Raw genomic sequence first — 18,574 nt, 5'->3', positions numbered from 1 at the left:
GTATTAGACACGGCCTTACAAAGACAAAAATGAAATATACTCTCATTGAGCTTATATTTTACTGATGAGATAGTAGGGGAGATAACAGGGACTTAAAGAAATAATTGCAGAACATATAACAAAGTAACCTTGGAGGGAAGGCAGCTAGGGACCTATAAAAGTCTTTATGAGTCTCTAAGGAAACCACTACCAAGAGTCCCAGGGGGAACAAGGAAGAGAGTTCTAGGCCTAAAGCAAAGCCGCAAGAAGATCTATCATAGCTGACTGATCTGGGGTGTGTGAAGGAGAGTGATGTGTTTATAGCAAGGAAGAGAGAGGAGAGTGTGGCCAGTTTGTAAAGGGATTTAGGTATCAAAGGAGTAACATGTTTAAATCTTGAGATATTAGGCAGCCACTGGTTTATGGAGTAGGTTTGTACCTCTGCTTTAGGAAAAACCATGTTGGTAACTGTGAATAAAGTATATTTAGTCATTTAACGTTTTAGTGGTATATTTAGTCATATAATGATCTAGAGAAAAAACAGATTGGGGTCTGCCTACTGGAATTTGGCTCCTGACCCTGCTTCTTAGCTCTATTTGTGGGCTCAGATAGAGCCAATGGTTTTCCCTGCGATGGCTTCTGCAAATTGAGAAGCCTAAAAACCACTTATTTGAAAGTCTTTTCTATCTCTAAAATTTATTATGGATCTGTGAGTTCTATAAAGAGTCAAATGTTTGTTGATTTCAGATAGCAAGAAACTTAATGAGAAGTTTAATAATAACAATAACAACAACAGCAATAATAATAATAATAAACTTTTGTATCTAGATTCTACGTGGGAATTTCTCAGACTGATTCTAGATCTTTCAATGAAAGTTTTGAAACATGATGGAAAATACTTTACACAGGTATGCTGCTTTACTTTATTTTCCCCTCGAAGAAATTAGAATCTAGTATATTAAGAAAGAATTGAAGTATGCAATCTCATTTGTTCCTCTAAACATCCCTGGGAGGTAGTTGCTCTATTACCACCATTTTGCAGATGAGAAAACTAAGGTTAACAAGTTAAGTGACTTGTTCAGAATCACACAGCTAGTAAGTTTCTGAGGCTGATTCCAGCCCTACATTCCATTCACTACTACCTAAGGCAGCTTAGCAATGATAGAGATAGATAGAGAATCACACAGCTAGTAAGTTTCTGAGGCTGATTCCAGCCCTACATTCTGTTCACTACTACCTAAGGCAGCTTAGCAATGATAGAGATAGATAGAGAATAGGACTTGCTGCCAGTGAAACCTGATTATGAATCCTGCCTTAGATATTTCCTATGCAAGTCACTCAACCTTTCTTGCCCTCAGTTTCCTGATCCATCAAAGGGATGATGATAATAGTGCCCATCACAATAAAGTTTTTTTAGGTGCCTTGGTGCCTAAGTTGTTAATTAGAAATCCAGTGAGTTAGTGCTTTGCAAACTTTAAAGAGCTCTATAAATGCTAATTTCTTTGTTTATTTTTTGGTTAGTATTTCAGTTTCAATTACCAATATTTCAGCCAGTCCTTAAATAAAAGTTTATTAAAACCTTGCAATTGTGGAGCAGCTAGGTGGTGCAGTGGATAGAGCACCGGCCCTGGAGTCAGGAGTACCTGAGTTCAAATCCGGCCTCAGACATTTAATAATTACCTATCTGTGTGGCCTTGGGCAAGCCACTTAACCCCATTGCCTTGCAAAAACCTAAAAAAACCCCCCAAAATCTTGCAATTGTGCTAAGCACTTGTGACTTACTAAATTGTATGTTATTTAAACCTGGTTTGACCTTAAAAGCATTATTACTTTTATTATTAAAGGATTTAGAAAAATTAGAAACAGAGAGGATTGGTAAGTGAGATTATATTTGCAGAAAAAGTAAGTGGACAAATAGATAATTTGTAGCACTGATTTTCAGAAATTATTTGTAAGATTGCATAACCTTCCCAAACAAAAATTCCAAATGAATTGAGTTCAAGTATGAATTAAGTACCTTCCATATTTTTCTAGTCCCTGGAGTTAAGAGGCACATTCACTATATTCTGGGGTTAAAAGAAAAATATGGAGGAGATACAGGGACTGGCCTTGTGCTTTCATTGATCTAGGGTTTCCTTTACCCGTGAAAGTAGGCATCTACTCTGCCATTTATAGTCTGAGAGTTGTGTGTAACATTGAGGAATTAAAGAATATGCTCAGGGTCACAAAGCCAATAAGTATCAGTCTTGATAAATCCTAAATTAATGAGTGGAGGCTAACAGCTTCCTACATTGTTTAATGGTAGTGATCCTGAGCTCTTCCCAAAGTGACATTGAACAGAAAAGCTGAGTCTTGGCTGCAGTATGATCTTGTACCACCAGATGGAGAGCAATGATCATGATTTTTCTCTAGGAAACTCCTTTCCATCATTAGAAGTGGTGTAGATCATATAGTCTGCCCAACCACAGTTGACAAAAATATATAAAAAAAACCCCAACTAATTCTTGTGGAAATGCTGAGCTTTAAAGCTGATGCAATTGATGATTTAATTCCATATTTGCAGAGACCTAAAAAATGAAGTATTTTACTTGTCAGGGAAGCAAAAAATAAGTAAGTAGAAAATAACCTTGCCTTCAAATTGTATGCTCTAGAATTTCCTTCCTGTTCCCTTTTTTAAGGAGTGGTTTTGCTGAACAGGTGCAGGGTTTGATACTATTTTTTTTCTCCTTGAAGAACTGACTTTCAGCAAACTCATTCTCAGTTTTTATGTAATTATAAGCTCATATGGTAAAGGATTTGAACAGGGCAGGAAGGGACCTTTACCTTTAGCTAGTGAATGTCTCAATAATTTTAAGTCTGCCTCTTAAAAATATCCGGGAATATAGGGGATCTTGAAAGGTCTTCATTGGAATAATGGATGTTCATCTCATCTACAAAAAAAACCCAGCAAGTATATGCCTTTTGTGTTTGACATAAATATTATTAAGAGATGTTTTTGTAAGTCATTTCTGTATTGGGCAAGATTTAAAAAAAAGATTGTACCATATTCATTTTTCCATAGAGGAAAGGAGAAAGTTGACCAAAAGCTAATATTAAGTATTTTTTGGTAAATTCATGACCTTTATTTGTCAAGGTATCATCTGGGAATTTCCTATATTCGTATCTAGAGTATACCATTATTGAAGTTACTCGAATAGCAAATAGGGCTGCTATAATGCTAGGGGAATGGACAAGGCTATGTTTTAGGAAGAGACCAACTCAGGATGAAGAAAAATGCAAACACTGTAATGCATAAACAAAACAAGAGTGACTTGCAGAATATTTTCCTGTAGATGTTTATCTATGAACCAGGTACTATAAGTAAGCCCAAGAACCCTGGAAATATTGGTCCCCTGGACTGTTGATTCTGCCTTGTCCATGTAGTTATTTGGGAGAGTAGTTACTTGGAGAAGATGCCAGCATCCCTAAGAGCTTTCTTGCACAGAGCAGATAGGACCAGCCTATGTTAACAGCTTGTGGCAAGTGATGCAGACCCAATCACTTCTCTTCTTAGGTCACAATAGGAACAGCTTTATGATCTTGAGCTAGGATTCGAGCCCCCAGAGTCTTGGAAATAGTGTCCCCTTAGCACCCCCCCAAATCACTTCCCTTGAGGGGAGCAAAAGCCCTGCCTCATCATTGTGTCATCTTCATCACCATCACCATTAGTCATTAGCTGATACTAATGAGTAGCTAAGTGAGAGCCTTAGGAATGGACCTGTTTTTCAGTCCAGCCTCCATAGACACCATCCTGGGAAGCAATTCTTTGGAAGAAACAACTTGGCCACTGTTTCATTGACCTTCATTCGTTGTCTTCAGTCACCATACCTACTGAAGCCCAGGAAAAAAAAAAGTCTTATCATTAGAATTTTTGGCACAGTGATACAAAATCAGAGACAGACATGATTTTATCAGTAAAACCATATTAAGAAAAACTTCCTCAGTTATTAAAATGGCAAATCACTTCATTATCTTTGCCAAGAAAAACTCCAAAAGAGGTCATGAAGAGTTGGACATGATTGAATAACAACAAAGTTTCATTTTGATGGGTATGGATGAGTTATAGTTACAGAGATAAAAATTAGACAATTGATATAATTGGGGCCATCAGAAAGGTGCAAATAGAGGCATGAGTTAGGACTCTGCAGCACTTGGAACCTAGATTTGTAGAGGAGGAGATGTTATCTTCAAGTATGACTAGTTTCAATCTTTGACTGGGAGAGTGGTGCCATTACAACAAGTAGGGAAATTAAGAGAATAGGTATAGAGTTAGATAAAAATGCTCAAAAATCCTTTTGCTTTGGTGTTAAGGGCATTTCCAACAAGAACACAAATAGGGTTATAAACCAGAGGGTAGAAGATAGAAGTGGAGACATCATCATCAATAGACTTCCGAATCTGGACTCAGATCCTGGTTATGCATTTACTACTTGTGTGTCCTTGGGTGGGTCACTTAACATTCTTATTTGTAAAAGGAGAGAAATTGGGCTCAGATCTAAGGTTCCTTTCTTTTCTAAATGTATGATTTTATGTTCTTTTATTTCCTCCTCCCTTCTCTTAGAATCTGTTTGCCTCAGCAATCAGTAGATTGATAAGTTAGTCAGAACCTTCAGGCCTGACTTTAATCCTTAAAGTGGTTGTTAGTAGGGTAGAATTAGTTTACTCATTCCTATTAGGAAGTTTGATTTACCATGAATCTTCCCTTCAGACTTGTTGTGAATTTTTCTTTTGAGAAGTCCCATAAAGTTACGTTTTAGCAAGGGAATCAGGAAGTTATAGAACATACTGACTTAAATTTCTTTCTTTCTTTTTTTTTTTTTGCGAGGCAAATGGGGTTTAAGTGGCTTGCCCAAGGCCACACAGCTAGGTAATTATTAAGTGTCTGAGACCGGATTTGAACCCAGGTACTCCTGACTCCAAGGCCAGTGCTTTATCCACTATACCACCTAGCTGCCCAAATTTCTTTAATTCTAAAACAATTTTTGACTTGTTTTATCCCAAGAGGTATTTCATACATACTCCTCTTTTCCTCCCTTGAATATAGTTCTTATGTGTTCTTTTAAGTATATGGCAAACCTGGTTTTGGCCAAGTTTGGAAAATGTTGTCATGGAAAATTGAAATAGTTCTGTATTTTTTTTAATCGTATTTTTAAAAATTTAACTTTAAAAAAATTGGTGCCTTTTGTTTTTATGCCAATTATTTTCCTTTCTGTCTTTCTCACTGAATCATTCTCTGTAATTAAAAAACAAAATTAAGCCTACATGTTAAGCAAAACTAAATCAAGAGGGACCACCTACCTGATGGTATACCATGTTTCACATTTGTAATTCCACAATTTTCTACTGAGAGGTGGAAGGTATATTTCATATTAGTTCTCTAAAACAAAATGCTTTTCACAATTTATCATTACTTAACTATTTTTAGTGTTTAATAGTGGGTGGATTGATTATTTTTGATATATAGTATTCACGGTGCCGCTAGGTGGTGCAGTGGATAGAGTACTGGCCCTTGCTTATCTATGAGTACCTGAGTTCAAATCCGGCCTCAGTCACTTAATAATTACCTAGCTGTGTGGCCTTGGGTAAGCCACTTAACCCCACTGTCTTGCAAAAAAAAAACAAACTAAAACAAGCAAAAAAACCCAAAATGAAATATAGTATTCGTAGATAATAGATTTAGAGCTGAAAGGGGACCCTAGAAGAAGAGAGTCCAGCCTCCCTCAGGTGATTTGATTGCATTGTTAATTGGTAGTAGAGATTTGATTTCTGAACTTGGATCCAAATTCAATACCTTTTGTACGCTACCACATTTTCTTTCCCTAACAGCTAAGGAAAATATAGTATTTCTAATTTTGATAGTCCTGAGAAAAATGAGTGGATTTGAAAAAAATATATCTTGTTTCTTTTTTGGTAGGCCTTGATTTGTGACAGTGGTTTGGATTTTTTTAGTGTTTGACAATGTGAAAAAGAATAGCACTAAAACTTTTTCCTTTTTCCTTCCTGTATCTTGCCACATTGTCACTCCAAAGAAGAATTCCCTTGTGCCCTTTACAAAATTTTTTTTTTCAAGATGACAAGGAACAGGTCTTTAGAGATTAGTTTACTGTACCTTATTCGTATTGCCATTATATGACTTCCACAGTGGTGACATGTTCTAAAAATCACCCAGTAGTATCTTCTATTTGTGAATTTTAAATTACACATGTGGTGTTTGTGTACTCTCACCGTGAACTTGATGTTGAAATAAAATTATATGTTTAGCAAAGGGCAGTTGAGCCAAATAACCCACTGAAGCTTTCCAGATGATAATAGGTTACTAAACAAGTAGACCTTAAAAAATAACGTCATTTTGATGTGATTGGGCTAAATTAAACCATATAGTTTTTCTTTAGGCTGAAATCTTTTCTGATCTGTCTACTGTAGCTATTTTCAAATATATTTTAAAGACCTGTAGTATTAGGAAGACTGTGACAAGTTTATTTTTAAATAAACTTTTTATCTAACAACAGCTATCTCATTTTTTGTTCAAGTCCTAATTGCATTGTTAGTAGAGGACTAAGTATCAAAGTGAGGAAGACTTTATTTTAGATTATGATTCATTTGACTATTGGCAAGGGGACTCAGTGCTTCAAGAACTTCTTAAGACTAATTTACTGATTGGTTGGTTGCTTTATCCATGGAAAATGTTTTCACGTTAAAGAATTCTTGTGGGGCTCCTATTTTGATCTGTGTTGAACCTTTTTTTTTCTTTTAAGGGAAGAAACATTTTTTAATAGAATAGGTTTTTTTTCCCCCTCCTAATTCTTAAGTACTTAGAAGACAATCTTAGAAGGTTAATAAAGTAATTGGTGTCACCTAAAAAACAATTTCTCTTTCACAAAAAAGCTTCTAGAAATGAAAGACAATGGTATAGTGGAGAGAACAATAGATTTTTGAAGTCCCTTTCTACCTTTCTAATGTTTGATTTTTCCCGTATGACAAACTGCTTGCAATCATTTTCCAATCTGACCTATTGAAGTGCAATACTTAGTGAATTTTCTCAGTTTTCTTTCCCAAATCCTTAGTTGAAAAAAAAATTTAGGGAGACATGGAGAAGGATAAAATAGCCAGTCCCAGACTATATTTCTTTCAATTTAAGATTTTCTTTTTAATGTAATCTGTACATCTGAAACAACCTTAATTAGGTGACTTTTCAGTGGAAACTTTAATTTTCCCTATGGTCAGTCATTCTATTCTGTAAATGGTAGAAAAAGAATCTCTCAGCCACAAACATTTATTGTTATGTAAAATAAGATTGAGTCTTTGATCTCTTAATTCCTGGAATTCTTGCTAAGTTTTCTATAGAGGTGTGGCATGATGGCATGAACAAGTTTCCATCTAAAATACTTGAACTTGCTTAAAATATTATTATACTTTTTCAGTTCATTAATCTTCCTGAGAACTTTTAAATAAAATCATAGGAGACTGGCTCCTATGAAACATTTTAACTTGGGGAAAAAATTTTCTAAAGATTGTTTCTTGATGGAGTAGGTAATTGTCACCATTTCTTTGGACAAAAACGTGGAAATATTTAATAATTGGCATTTTTTCACTCCTATTATAGAGACATAATAAAGATAATGTGGAGTATAGATCAGAGTTTGGAAGACCTGGGTTCAAAATTTATCTCTAGATAGGTAGTGGTTCTATGACAGTGTAAGTCAGTTAACCTCTCAGTACCCCACTGCAGGCAGCATTCTAGATCTTGAGTTTCAGATGAGTTACAATCAAATCATAAGACTGTACCTCCCCTTCACATCTCATTCCCCAAATGTAGACATAATGCTAATAAAATAGCCAGACCCCTTCTTTGATGGCTAATATGTGTTTTTTTTTTTGCAAGGCAAGTGGTTAAGTGGCTTGCCCAAAGCCACAGAGCTATGTAATTATTAAGTGTTTGAGAGCAAATTTGAACCCAGGTACTCCTGACTCCAGGGCTGGTGCTTTATCCACTATGCCACCTAGCCGTCCCGATGCTATGTATTTTTAATGATACATTCATTGCCAGCACCATAAGTTATATATAAAATGTTTTGTATGTAGTATACACAGTAATAGATTCAGTTTGAAATCAGTCTTGAGTTATAATCAAATTCAATGATCAAGTTCTCAATTTGGTGAGGACTTTTTTTTTGCCTACTATTAGATTTAACATTTTGGGGAATAATTTTAAATAAATTTAACTAAAAATTTAAATATGATAAAGATCATCAGGTCCAGTCCATAGGCAGAATGATTATTATTTTTTTAATTTTAGGTTTTTTTTTTGTAAGGCAAACGGGGTTAAGTGGCTTACCCAAGCCCACACAGCTAGGTAATTATTAAGTGTCTGAGACTGGATTTGAACCCAAGGTACTCCTGACTCCAGGGCTGGTGCTTTATCCACTGTGCCACCTAGCCGCCCCCAGAATGATTATTTTTAAATGAAAGGGTGATCAAAGTAATAAACTAGAATTATAGAAGTTGAAATAATTTTGAAGATAAGGGAAATTATACTTTTACAGCATTTATATAGCCTTGATAGTAAAATCATAATGTATATATAATAACAAAATATATGAGATGAATGTTATAATTGTTATTAATGTAGTGAATTTTTCACTAATGAGTTTTATTATCTGGATTTAAATGACTACTTTTATTATTAGTTATGTTGTGACCATTTGAAATGAAATGGTAAGTGAATTGGAAGTTTATGTAGCTGACGATCTCATTCTTCAAATGAAATCTAATGCCATTTGTAATAAAGTAGGCTTTTTTTCCTTTTAGCAATGGAGATTTATAATGGAATATTTAATGGAATATAATGGAATGTGCTCTAAATGTAAAATAAGATTAAAGTAGAATGGAAAGACATGATTTAATGCAAAGTAAACCGACAAGAACAATAGAACTATAGCACAATATAACTCTTAAGAGTGACTGTAACAATGAAAATAGAGCAAACAACACTCACAAAATAATTAAACATGAAAGTTGCAAAATTACAGAGAAGCAAGCATGCTCCCAGAAAAAATAAAAGAAGAAATTTCCTCCCTAGTCCTTTTTAGGGTGGGGAAATATATCAATACAGGGCAGTTCATATGTTTTCAATTTTTTTCTTTAGTTATGTTGATGGCTTTGAAAGACTTCACTCCTTCTCTTTGGGAGCCTGGAGGGACATGATAGAAAAAAAACTCAAGATAATAATTGATTTATTTCTTTTAAATGGAACTTTAGCCTGAACATAAAAATTTTTCTTTTGAAGGGGGGAGGGGGGATTAGATTTCTTAGACTATATGAAGGTCTGTTGAGTAGGAACTTTGAGAAGTATCATATCTTTGTTTTCCAGGGGAACTGCATCAATTTGACTGAAGCCTTGAATCTCTATGAAGAACAACTTAGCCGACTTTATTGTCCAGTTGAATTTTCAAAGGAAATAGTATGTGTTCCCTCATACATGGAATTGTATCCTTTTTTTTGAATTAAGTGTAGTCTGTGCTGAACACCCAAGGAAGACACCTCATCTAATCAAGCAGATTCAGATCATAAACTATAAAAGGGATTTTGTTTCTGTACCAGAGCTATCCTGTGAGTACTTCGAATGTGGAAACACCCTTCACAGAGCAGGTTTTGATCTTAGCCAGAGTCACCTAGATAGTTTGGGTTAAGATGGGATTTGAACTAGTTCATCCAGATTATGAGACAGTATTTTATCCTTTACATTGCGGCTACCTATTGATTCATTAAGTACCCCACTTTCAGACTAGGTGGCATCAGGAACTCCTAAGGGAGAAATCTCCCTCTACCAATGAAGAGTGGCGCTTCCTTTACAGCTGATAATGTTATTCCCTTTTTCATTTCTTTTGGCAAGGCAGTGGGATTAAGTGACTTGCCCAAGGTCACATGGCTAAACAACTATTAGGTGTCTGAGACTGGACTTTGAACTCAGATTCTCTTGACTCCAGGGCCAGTGCTGTCTATCCACTGAGCCACCTGACTGCCCCATATCTGATAGTCATAGAGAATAGCCAAGAACCTGGAGAAGATTGTGTCTTGATCCCTGGGCCACATGACCCCGGAGTATGACAGAGGGTGGACCTGGTTCTTGAGTTTAGTTCTTCCTAATTTCCTGACCAGAAGCAGTTATTTTCCATTATACTATGCTGCCTCTCATCTACTCTTTTAGACTTAACTTTTTTAGGACCTACCCTACATTGAGTATCATGTATATGATTTCCTTTATTCTAAGATTTTTGTCCTGGATTAAAATAGGGACCTCAGACTGTGAGAAGAGCAATTGAACGATACTAAGCAAGTTTGAAGGAATTAGGAAATTAGCAGTGAGATAGAAACTGACAGTAAATAAGGGAAAAAGCATACATAATAATTATTGTCATTATTATAATTATAAGAACCGCTAACTTGTATCAACTTCTGTGAACCAAATGTTATCTCTAATTCCTCAAAACAACCCTGGGAAATAGTTGCTACCATATCCCCATTTTATAGCTGAGAAATTGGATTGCCTACTGTACCCTTACCTTATTGAAAAAATGAGCTGAATCTTACAGTAAGTTGGGGAAATCAAGTAGTATCTTGCTGACTAAATGAATTCTGGGTATCTCCCCAAAGTTCTATTTTACATAATAGAATTTCTGTCATTAAAAAATGAAGGTTGGCTAGGTGGCGCAGTGAATGGACAGCTAGGTGGCGTGGTGTATAGACCGCTGGCCCTGGAGTTGGGAGGACCTGAGTTCAAATCCAGCCTCAAACACTTAATAATTACCTAGCTGTGTGGCCTTGGGCAAGTCACTTAACCCCATTTGCCTTGCAAAAAAACCTTTAAAGAATGAAGCAAGACATAGCAGTGTGTAAGGTGATCATTTTCTTTTCAAAAGCATTTTATTCCCAATTACATGTAAAAACAATTTTAACATTCTTTTATTTTTTAAAAGATTTTTTTTTATTTTGAGTTTTACATTTTTTCTCTTAATCTTACTTCCCTCCCCCCCACCCCTCACAGAAGGCAGCAATTCAGTTACAAATTATACATGAGTAGTTAGGTAACCCCATGAGCAAAACCTTTCCTCAGTAGTTATGTTGTGAAAGAAAATGCAGCCAGCCCCTCTTCCCCCGCCGCCCCCCCCCCATACACAAGCTAAAAATAGAGTTAAACTTAGTTTGCACATTCTGCATTATCAGTTCCTTCTCTGGGTGTGGATAGTATTTTCCATCATGAGTCTTTTGGAATTCACTTGTATTGTTGAAAATATCTAAATTATTCACTGTTGATCCTAGTGGAATATTACTGTTACTATATTCAATTTTCTCCTGGTTCTGCTCATTTCACTTTCTAGGTTTATTTGAAAGGATCCTGCTCACCATTTCTTATTGTACAATAGTAATTACAATGATACACTATTAATTTATTCAACCATTTCCTTATTGATGAATATCCCTTCAATTCCAAAAAGAACTGGTAATGAATATCTTTGTACAAAAAGGTTCTTTTCCTTTTTTAAAAAAATTTCTTGGCGGCTAGGTGGTACAGTGGATAGCCCTGGAGTCAGGAGTACACTTAACAACTATCTAGCTGTGTGGCCTTGGGCAAGCCACTTAACCCCATTGCCTTGCAAAAACCTAAAAAAAAAATCTTTTAGGATACAGACTTACTAGTGAAATTGCTGAAGCCTAAGGTTATGCACAATTTTATAGTTTTTCCGTCAGAGTTCACAACACCAGTAAAGTGCTCACTTTAACCCTTTATTGGAATTTTCCCTAAGCTATTTCTGCATTTTATAGTTACCCTTTTTTCTACTTTTTGGGTATATTCTCAAGAGTAGGAGTGTGGAGTAGTGTGAGAATATGTGGAAAGTCAAGGATTCTAAATCATAGAGGGAACCATACAGATTTAGCAACCAGAAATATTTTTGATATTTTATTTTAGTGCCTAGGGGCATTTGTCCTGCTCTGTCAAAAAGAATGGCAGAAATCCTATTACAACAATTATACATCAGTAAAGTTGTCAAGACAACCCTCTCTTCTATCTAGTTCTTCATTGGTTCCTAACTTAATTTAATTCATTAAAATTTTTGTTCTGATCTCATTTATACAGTTGCTCACATCTCCTTTATGATTAGTGTCTAGAGTCTAGATAGAATCAATTATTTTCAAACATATGCCATTGCATATGAGTTATGACTATTAAAGATTATTATTTCCAAAAGAGCTTTTATTTAAGTGGGTTATATGTACTGTATTAAAGATGAAAACATAGTTTTAAAAATCATAATGTATTCATTAAAAGTAATAAAACCATTAGTAACATTTTACATGAAAAATAACTTATCCAAAAGAAAAATGGGAAGAGTGGCAGTTTTTGAACTTTTGCAAATCTCTTTACTTATTTAACTTAATAGATGATGGCTGGATTTTCATTTGCTGTTGATTCAGGTTATTAAGATACATTGTTTTTGAGTATATGAAGAAAATATGGCTTCATATAAATGTGTAGAGAAAGGAGTATTTTAATAGATAAGTCATATTTTATTAAAATTACCAAAATAAGTTTTAAAATTATAGCCCTCTCTTGAAAGTGTCTTAAGGACTCAAGGCCTCCCCAGATATTTAAAGGTGTTCAGGACATTTTTACATGCCTTAAAAATAAAATGATAACAAGGTTTTGGTTCAGGATGCTTTCAAATAAACCTAGAAAGTGAAAGATTTGTCTTCCTGCCCCTGAATCTTAGCCCCTAAGTAAATATTTAAAAAAAAGAGATATAACAAAAGTGCCAAATAATAGTCTAATTAGTGTTATTCAAAAATTTGTCCACACCTCGGTAGAGTAATGCTCTACTGTATTTGGGCAGTATTTGGTGGAAAGAGTACTAGATTTAAAGTTCAGATCAACTCTTTTGCTTAATATCTGTGGACAAGTAACTACTTTGGGTTTAGTTCCTCTTCTGTGACAAGATCATCTGGAACTAAATTACTTCTCAGTTTTTTATTACCTTATGATGACATTTTTGGTATTCTTAACATTCCAGAACTACTATGACCTCAAAAGCAAACCAAAAATCCTTCCACAATATTCTCTAAACTTGAGGATTAAAACTTCGTTTATTTTATGGAAGAGGCTGCCCTGTGCACTTAACTAGACTTGTCTCTGAAACAAACTTGATTAGTTTGGTTACTTAGTACATATAATTGGAAGGAACAAAATGTGTGTGTAGGGGTGGAGGGGGCTTAGAAGTGAGATATGGGATAGAGAAGGGAGTTTTTGAGAACTAAGCAAGCAAATCATTAATTACCCTTTTTTGTGGCAAGCAATGGAAAGGAAGAGAATGTTGAATTTGTTTTGGGAGTAACTTAATCTGTAAAGTGAAGCTTACCTGGCATCTCTTCTGATTCTCAGTCTTATGAATGTAAGACCCCAAGGGAAAAGAGAATCTTTTTTTTTTAGGTTTTTGCAAGGCAAATGGGGTTAAGTGGCTTGCCCAAGGCCACACAGCTAGATAATTAATTATTGTCTGAGATCCGGATTTGAACCCAGGTACTCCTGACTCCAAGGCTGGGTGCTTTATCCACGATGCCACCTAGCCGCCCCTGGGAAAAGAGAATCTTAAAAGAAGCAAAGCATGATTGATATTGTAGAGAAAGAAGCAGTTCCCACAGATCTCAGTAGCTCCTCCCTAGATGTCCTTATTTTAAGATTGTATACTAATTCATGGGCTTCAGTCTCTTCTGTAAATATTGTCTCCAATAACCGTTTCTTCGTTTGGAATTAGGTTTAACATATTATTCAAGAAGACAATAAATAATATATTTTGAAGATTGCCATTAATTTTTAAAAGAATGCTTGAAATAGGTAAGTTTTAGGTATTTAGAAAATTCACGTATATGAGGATCATCTTTTTCATTCCTTGAGTATGAGTAAACAAGACTTCTGTGCCAGTTTTTCTAAGTTTAGTCCTTTTTATTTCTAAATTTAGTCCTTATTTTGTTCCTAAGGGGATTTTACATAGTAGCTTTTGAAAAAGTAAAACTAATTTGCTTTAGAAAATTAGTATAAATTAGTGATCCTCAGGAAAATGAAGTTTTATGAGTTATGACTATTAAACCCTTGGGTTCAAATAGTGGGTCTTCTACTCAAGTTAATATCATCAGATACTTCTGGAATTCCTTTATTTCCTTAGAGAATATAATGTTGGAAAAAAAACCCTTTTTTTTGTCTAGAAAAAATGTTGAATGGTAGTTAAAGAAATCTTTTCAGGCTGATTGTATGTTAAGGAAGTGCAAACAAGTTCCTGCAAAGAGTCCAGATTTTCTTATGTCTAGATCAGAGGTTCCTAGTATGTGATATCATTTTTTTTAATGTTATTTTATTTTTCCAATTGCATGCCAGAATAGTTTTTATATTTGTCCTTTTGCAAACTTTTGAGTTCCATTTTTCTACTTCCCCATCCCCATGGCAATGAGTAATCTGATATAGACTATACATGTACAATCATGTTTGACATTTTTCCAGTAGTCATTGTGAACGAATCAGAATTAAAGGGGAAAAAACCATGAGGAAAAAGAAAAATATCTCAACATTTTAAAAAGTGAAAATAGTATACTTTGGTCTGTGTTCACTCTTTTCTGGATGTAGATGACATTTTCTATCATAAGTCTTAGAATTGTCCTTGATCACTGTACTGTTGAGTTGAGTGTCCATCATAGGGTCATCATCACCTGATTTTGTTGTTTTTGTATACAGTGTTCTGGTTGTATTTATTCATTTCATTCAACATCAGTTCATGGAAGTCTTTCCAGGCTTTTTTGAAGTCTGCCACTCATGATTTCTTATAGAATTATAGTACTCTATATCACATTGATATAACCATAATTTCTTCAGCCCCTTCCTCAGTTGATGGCCATCTCTTCAATTTTCAATTTTTTTGCCACCACAAGACGAGATGCTATAAATATTTTTGCACATATGGGTCTTTCCTCCCTTTTTATGATCTCTGGGATATCGACTAAGTAGTATAATTGCAGAATCAGAGGGTAAGAATAGTTTTATTGCCCTTTGAGCATAGATCCATATTGCTCTCCAGAATGGTTGTCAACTCATTACTTGACTTGATCAGTAACCCCAGAAAGAGCAGTAGCTACATGAAATGCCAGTAATAAAACTGGATACAACAAAGGTCATCACTCCCCCCATACTCATGGAAGCTCTTCCTATAGTTCCATGTAGCTTGACCTATTTCTGAATTGGAATCCTTTTTTCAATTTTCTCAAATTATCCTCTAGCTCCTCTGATGGGAGGTATGCCTACCTGCCTTCTGGTTTGGGACATATTGGGTAATTATGTAGTTTTTCTAATAGTTTCCAAATTTTCCAGTGACTATTAACCATCATTTTATATTTCTATCCTTCCCCTTACCTTTGTCAGGTGTGCATTTTAAATTATGGTAAGTATGGTAAATTTCAAAAAATTTAACTTTTTTCCCCAGTATCATAATTGCATGAATTTCCTAAAACTTTCTGGATCTCTTTCAGCGTTGTAGAATGAAATACATTTTTAGAAATCACTGGTTTATTATTTTGTTTGATGATGTATAATTGTCAGTTTCTATTTCTTTACTTTCTCTTGTTCAGTAGGGTGGGGGACGGAAGAGAAATAAAGCATTAGCATCATTTGATGACATATAGAGGGTCCCTTAGGCAATCTCCATCTTATTTATTTAATGTAGCCCCCTCAGTCATGCCTTTTCCATTTCATAGATACTATCAGAAAGTGGTCTATGTGAAAAGGATTCTTAGTATACAAAAAAGATCCTGTATTTATCTGGACTCATTGGTGAGGTATGAACTGGTACTTAAGAATTTTTCTTTGAATGACATCTGTTTATGTTCCTTGACCTTCCCTCCTCTCCTCAGGTGGGTGTTTTACACTGTTTGGAAGAAAACTGAATTTTGAAGATTATTCTTGCCTGCATATTGCCATCTTGAACCTTTTAAATTATATGCTCTAGATGATCCTGAAATTAGTCATTCTATTGATTGTGAATTCTTTAAAAGTTTTTTTTATTATTATTTTAATTTAAAAAGAAAATGGAAAATGTATATTTTGAACTCTCTAGGGTGTTATTTTTTGAAAGTCAACTTAAGATGAATTGGCAGCTCTGCTGCTGAATGCACTGAACCTTTTAGAATGTGATCCTTGTATTTCTGTTAATGTAGGCTTTTCTGATAAGAGCTTCGTGTCTGTGAGAGTGAGTGTGTGTGTGAATGAATAAATGGGGTTGTGTGGGGTTTAGCAGGTTTACTATATTTTTTCTTTAAGTTTTTTTAAAATTTCATTGTTAAGGGATATTTGAAAAAATATATATATATTTCTTTTCCAAAAGTTGATTCTGTTTTAGAAATTGGGTTAAACCAAACTTTAAAGTTAATAACAGTGCTTCCATTAAAAATAATTTTTTGTGTGTCTTCAAAAAACTTACTTTCAATATTCTAGTCCCATAAAACAAATTCTTACCCTGATGTAATTGCAGTTGTGTTTTTATATATGTATATGTCTATACAGATGTACATATACATATATGGTTTCATTAACTTGTATGTAAGACAATTTTCCTTTGTCTCAACCCTCCCCACTCCCCCTCACTTTCCCAATTGTATTACACATAAACATTTGTTTTTCTTGTGAACTTGAACTCTTGATGTTAGGTTAGTAAAATCTAATTTTGGTTCCATCAGGTTGAAAGTTAAAATGCTCCCATATCCCATGTCACACTTATGTGTGAGACATTGAAATGAGGTGCTCTTTGGACAGCTAGCATCTCCAGGAATTTACAGTAGTACGTTTGTTTTGGAGAATTATAGTAACTTTGATTTATACATAAAAGAACTAAGCAGCCAAAAGAAACTCTGCATTTCTCACATTATTAAGGGGTGGGGGTGGGTTGGACTGGTTTATCTTAAGCATAAGTTTCAGTTTTCCAAATGCAGTAATTCACATAGGTCATGGTATATATTTGACTGTTACATTTGTTGAGATTTTAATTATTTCAAAGTTAAGATTTGAGATTACAAATTTTAAGCTTTCTTCCCTTGGCCATTTCTTGCATAACGTTTTTGAAAAATTCACTTGGTCTGTTAATTGGGTCAATTCATTTTTGGTAACTGTTGCAAGGAAACATTGTAAATGTGAAATTCTATACGACTTGCTTAAAGGAAAAAAAAATTTAAGCAGTACTCTACTTCCCAAATTCTAGCCTGCATTTTCGAAGAAACAAATTTTCTTTGAAGATAAGGTGCTTTTAACTGCTTCGTTTATTGGGATAGGAGGGAAGAGAATAGATATTAATGGTTCCCCTTGTTAAGTATATAGAATGATACAATATTGTTACTGGAGTTGTCTTTAACCAAGAAATAGTTTTTGTTAAGATATGTAGTAAAATTTGTCTTTGACAGCCTTTGTAATATGGACAAGCTTATCTTTGAGAATGCTTGCAGAACAAAGGCTGGGTATAATGTTCATATGTATATTTATATGTGAACATTATAGAATATACACACATAAATCATACACACATAATGTATAAAGGTGCTGTTAATATTCAAGTAACCATTTGAGTTGAACAGTGAGAGGGAGCATTTTTCTTGATGGAAAAACCCACTACCACCACTGACAAGTAACTTGAAATAATTGTGCTTGCCTACTTGGTGCTGGGGATGTGATGTGACCAGCATCTATGTATAACTTGAACTTTGAACGTGAAGATCCGATCAACTTGTGGACTGAAGTGAGACATCCATTGATCGGCCTGGATGGTACAGGTCCTGCTACAAAAACAAACAAAAAAACCACCGAGCTACAACTGGGTGGTGGGTTTGTACATTCAGGTCCCTGGAAAGGTACATTCAGTGCAAAGGTATATGGGGGTGGGTGATATGGGGAGTCAGGGGAGGTAGTGGGTGGGAGAAGGGGGGGGAGGGAGGCGGAAAATGTGTTGTGTGAAACTAATAATGCACACAACTAATATAATTTTCTTACTGTCATTATTTGTGTGGAGAAAGAATGACCTTTGGTTTCAAAAATAATTTTGTAGTTACTTTAAAAAGATAGCATGGAAATACTAAATACTGATGACTTTATTTGCTGTTGCTGAAGAGATTCTGAAGAAATGTTTAAAGAGTGAAGCACTGTCATTTAAGATTTATTTTTAATGCTGTAGTGTAAAATTTAGAGCTCAATTCCCTCTGTACAGTGAGCTTTTGAATGGAACATACTATATATAGCGCAATATATAGATTTTTTTTATGATGGAAAACAAACGTGGACATAGTTATGACCCTTAATTCCACACCTATCAACAAGTACCAAGAATTAGTTTGTGTTTATTTGTAGTCTTTGCACCAAATGCTGCTTCCACCTAGAAATGTGATTAAGTATTTTAAAAAACAAAACAAAACTTGATTGATAGTAATTTGACTGTGCTCAAGAGTAGGACTGCTGGCTGTGTATCGGCTGCATTAGTGC

General features: G+C 34.8%; 1 protein-coding gene across 1 annotated transcript in view; it reads left to right on the top strand.

Annotated features, from left to right (window-relative positions):
* SMS (spermine synthase) overlaps positions 1-17,985 on the top strand; it is a 61,484-nt gene extending 43,499 nt beyond the window's left edge. The window contains exons 9-11 of the mRNA XM_074214254.1: positions 808-887; positions 9,389-9,504; positions 15,967-17,985. Coding sequence (XP_074070355.1) covers positions 808-887; positions 9,389-9,504; positions 15,967-16,006 — 236 coding nt within the window. The 3' untranslated portion in view covers positions 16,007-17,985. The remainder of the gene's footprint in view (positions 1-807; positions 888-9,388; positions 9,505-15,966) is intronic.
* Positions 17,986-18,574: the final 589 nt, after the last annotated feature.

The sequence above is a fragment of the Macrotis lagotis genome, chromosome 1 (genome assembly GCF_037893015.1).
Source record: "Macrotis lagotis isolate mMagLag1 chromosome 1, bilby.v1.9.chrom.fasta, whole genome shotgun sequence".
Classification (NCBI taxonomy): domain Eukaryota; kingdom Metazoa; phylum Chordata; class Mammalia; order Peramelemorphia; family Peramelidae; genus Macrotis; species Macrotis lagotis.
This window is presented reverse-complemented; position numbering and strand designations above follow the sequence as displayed.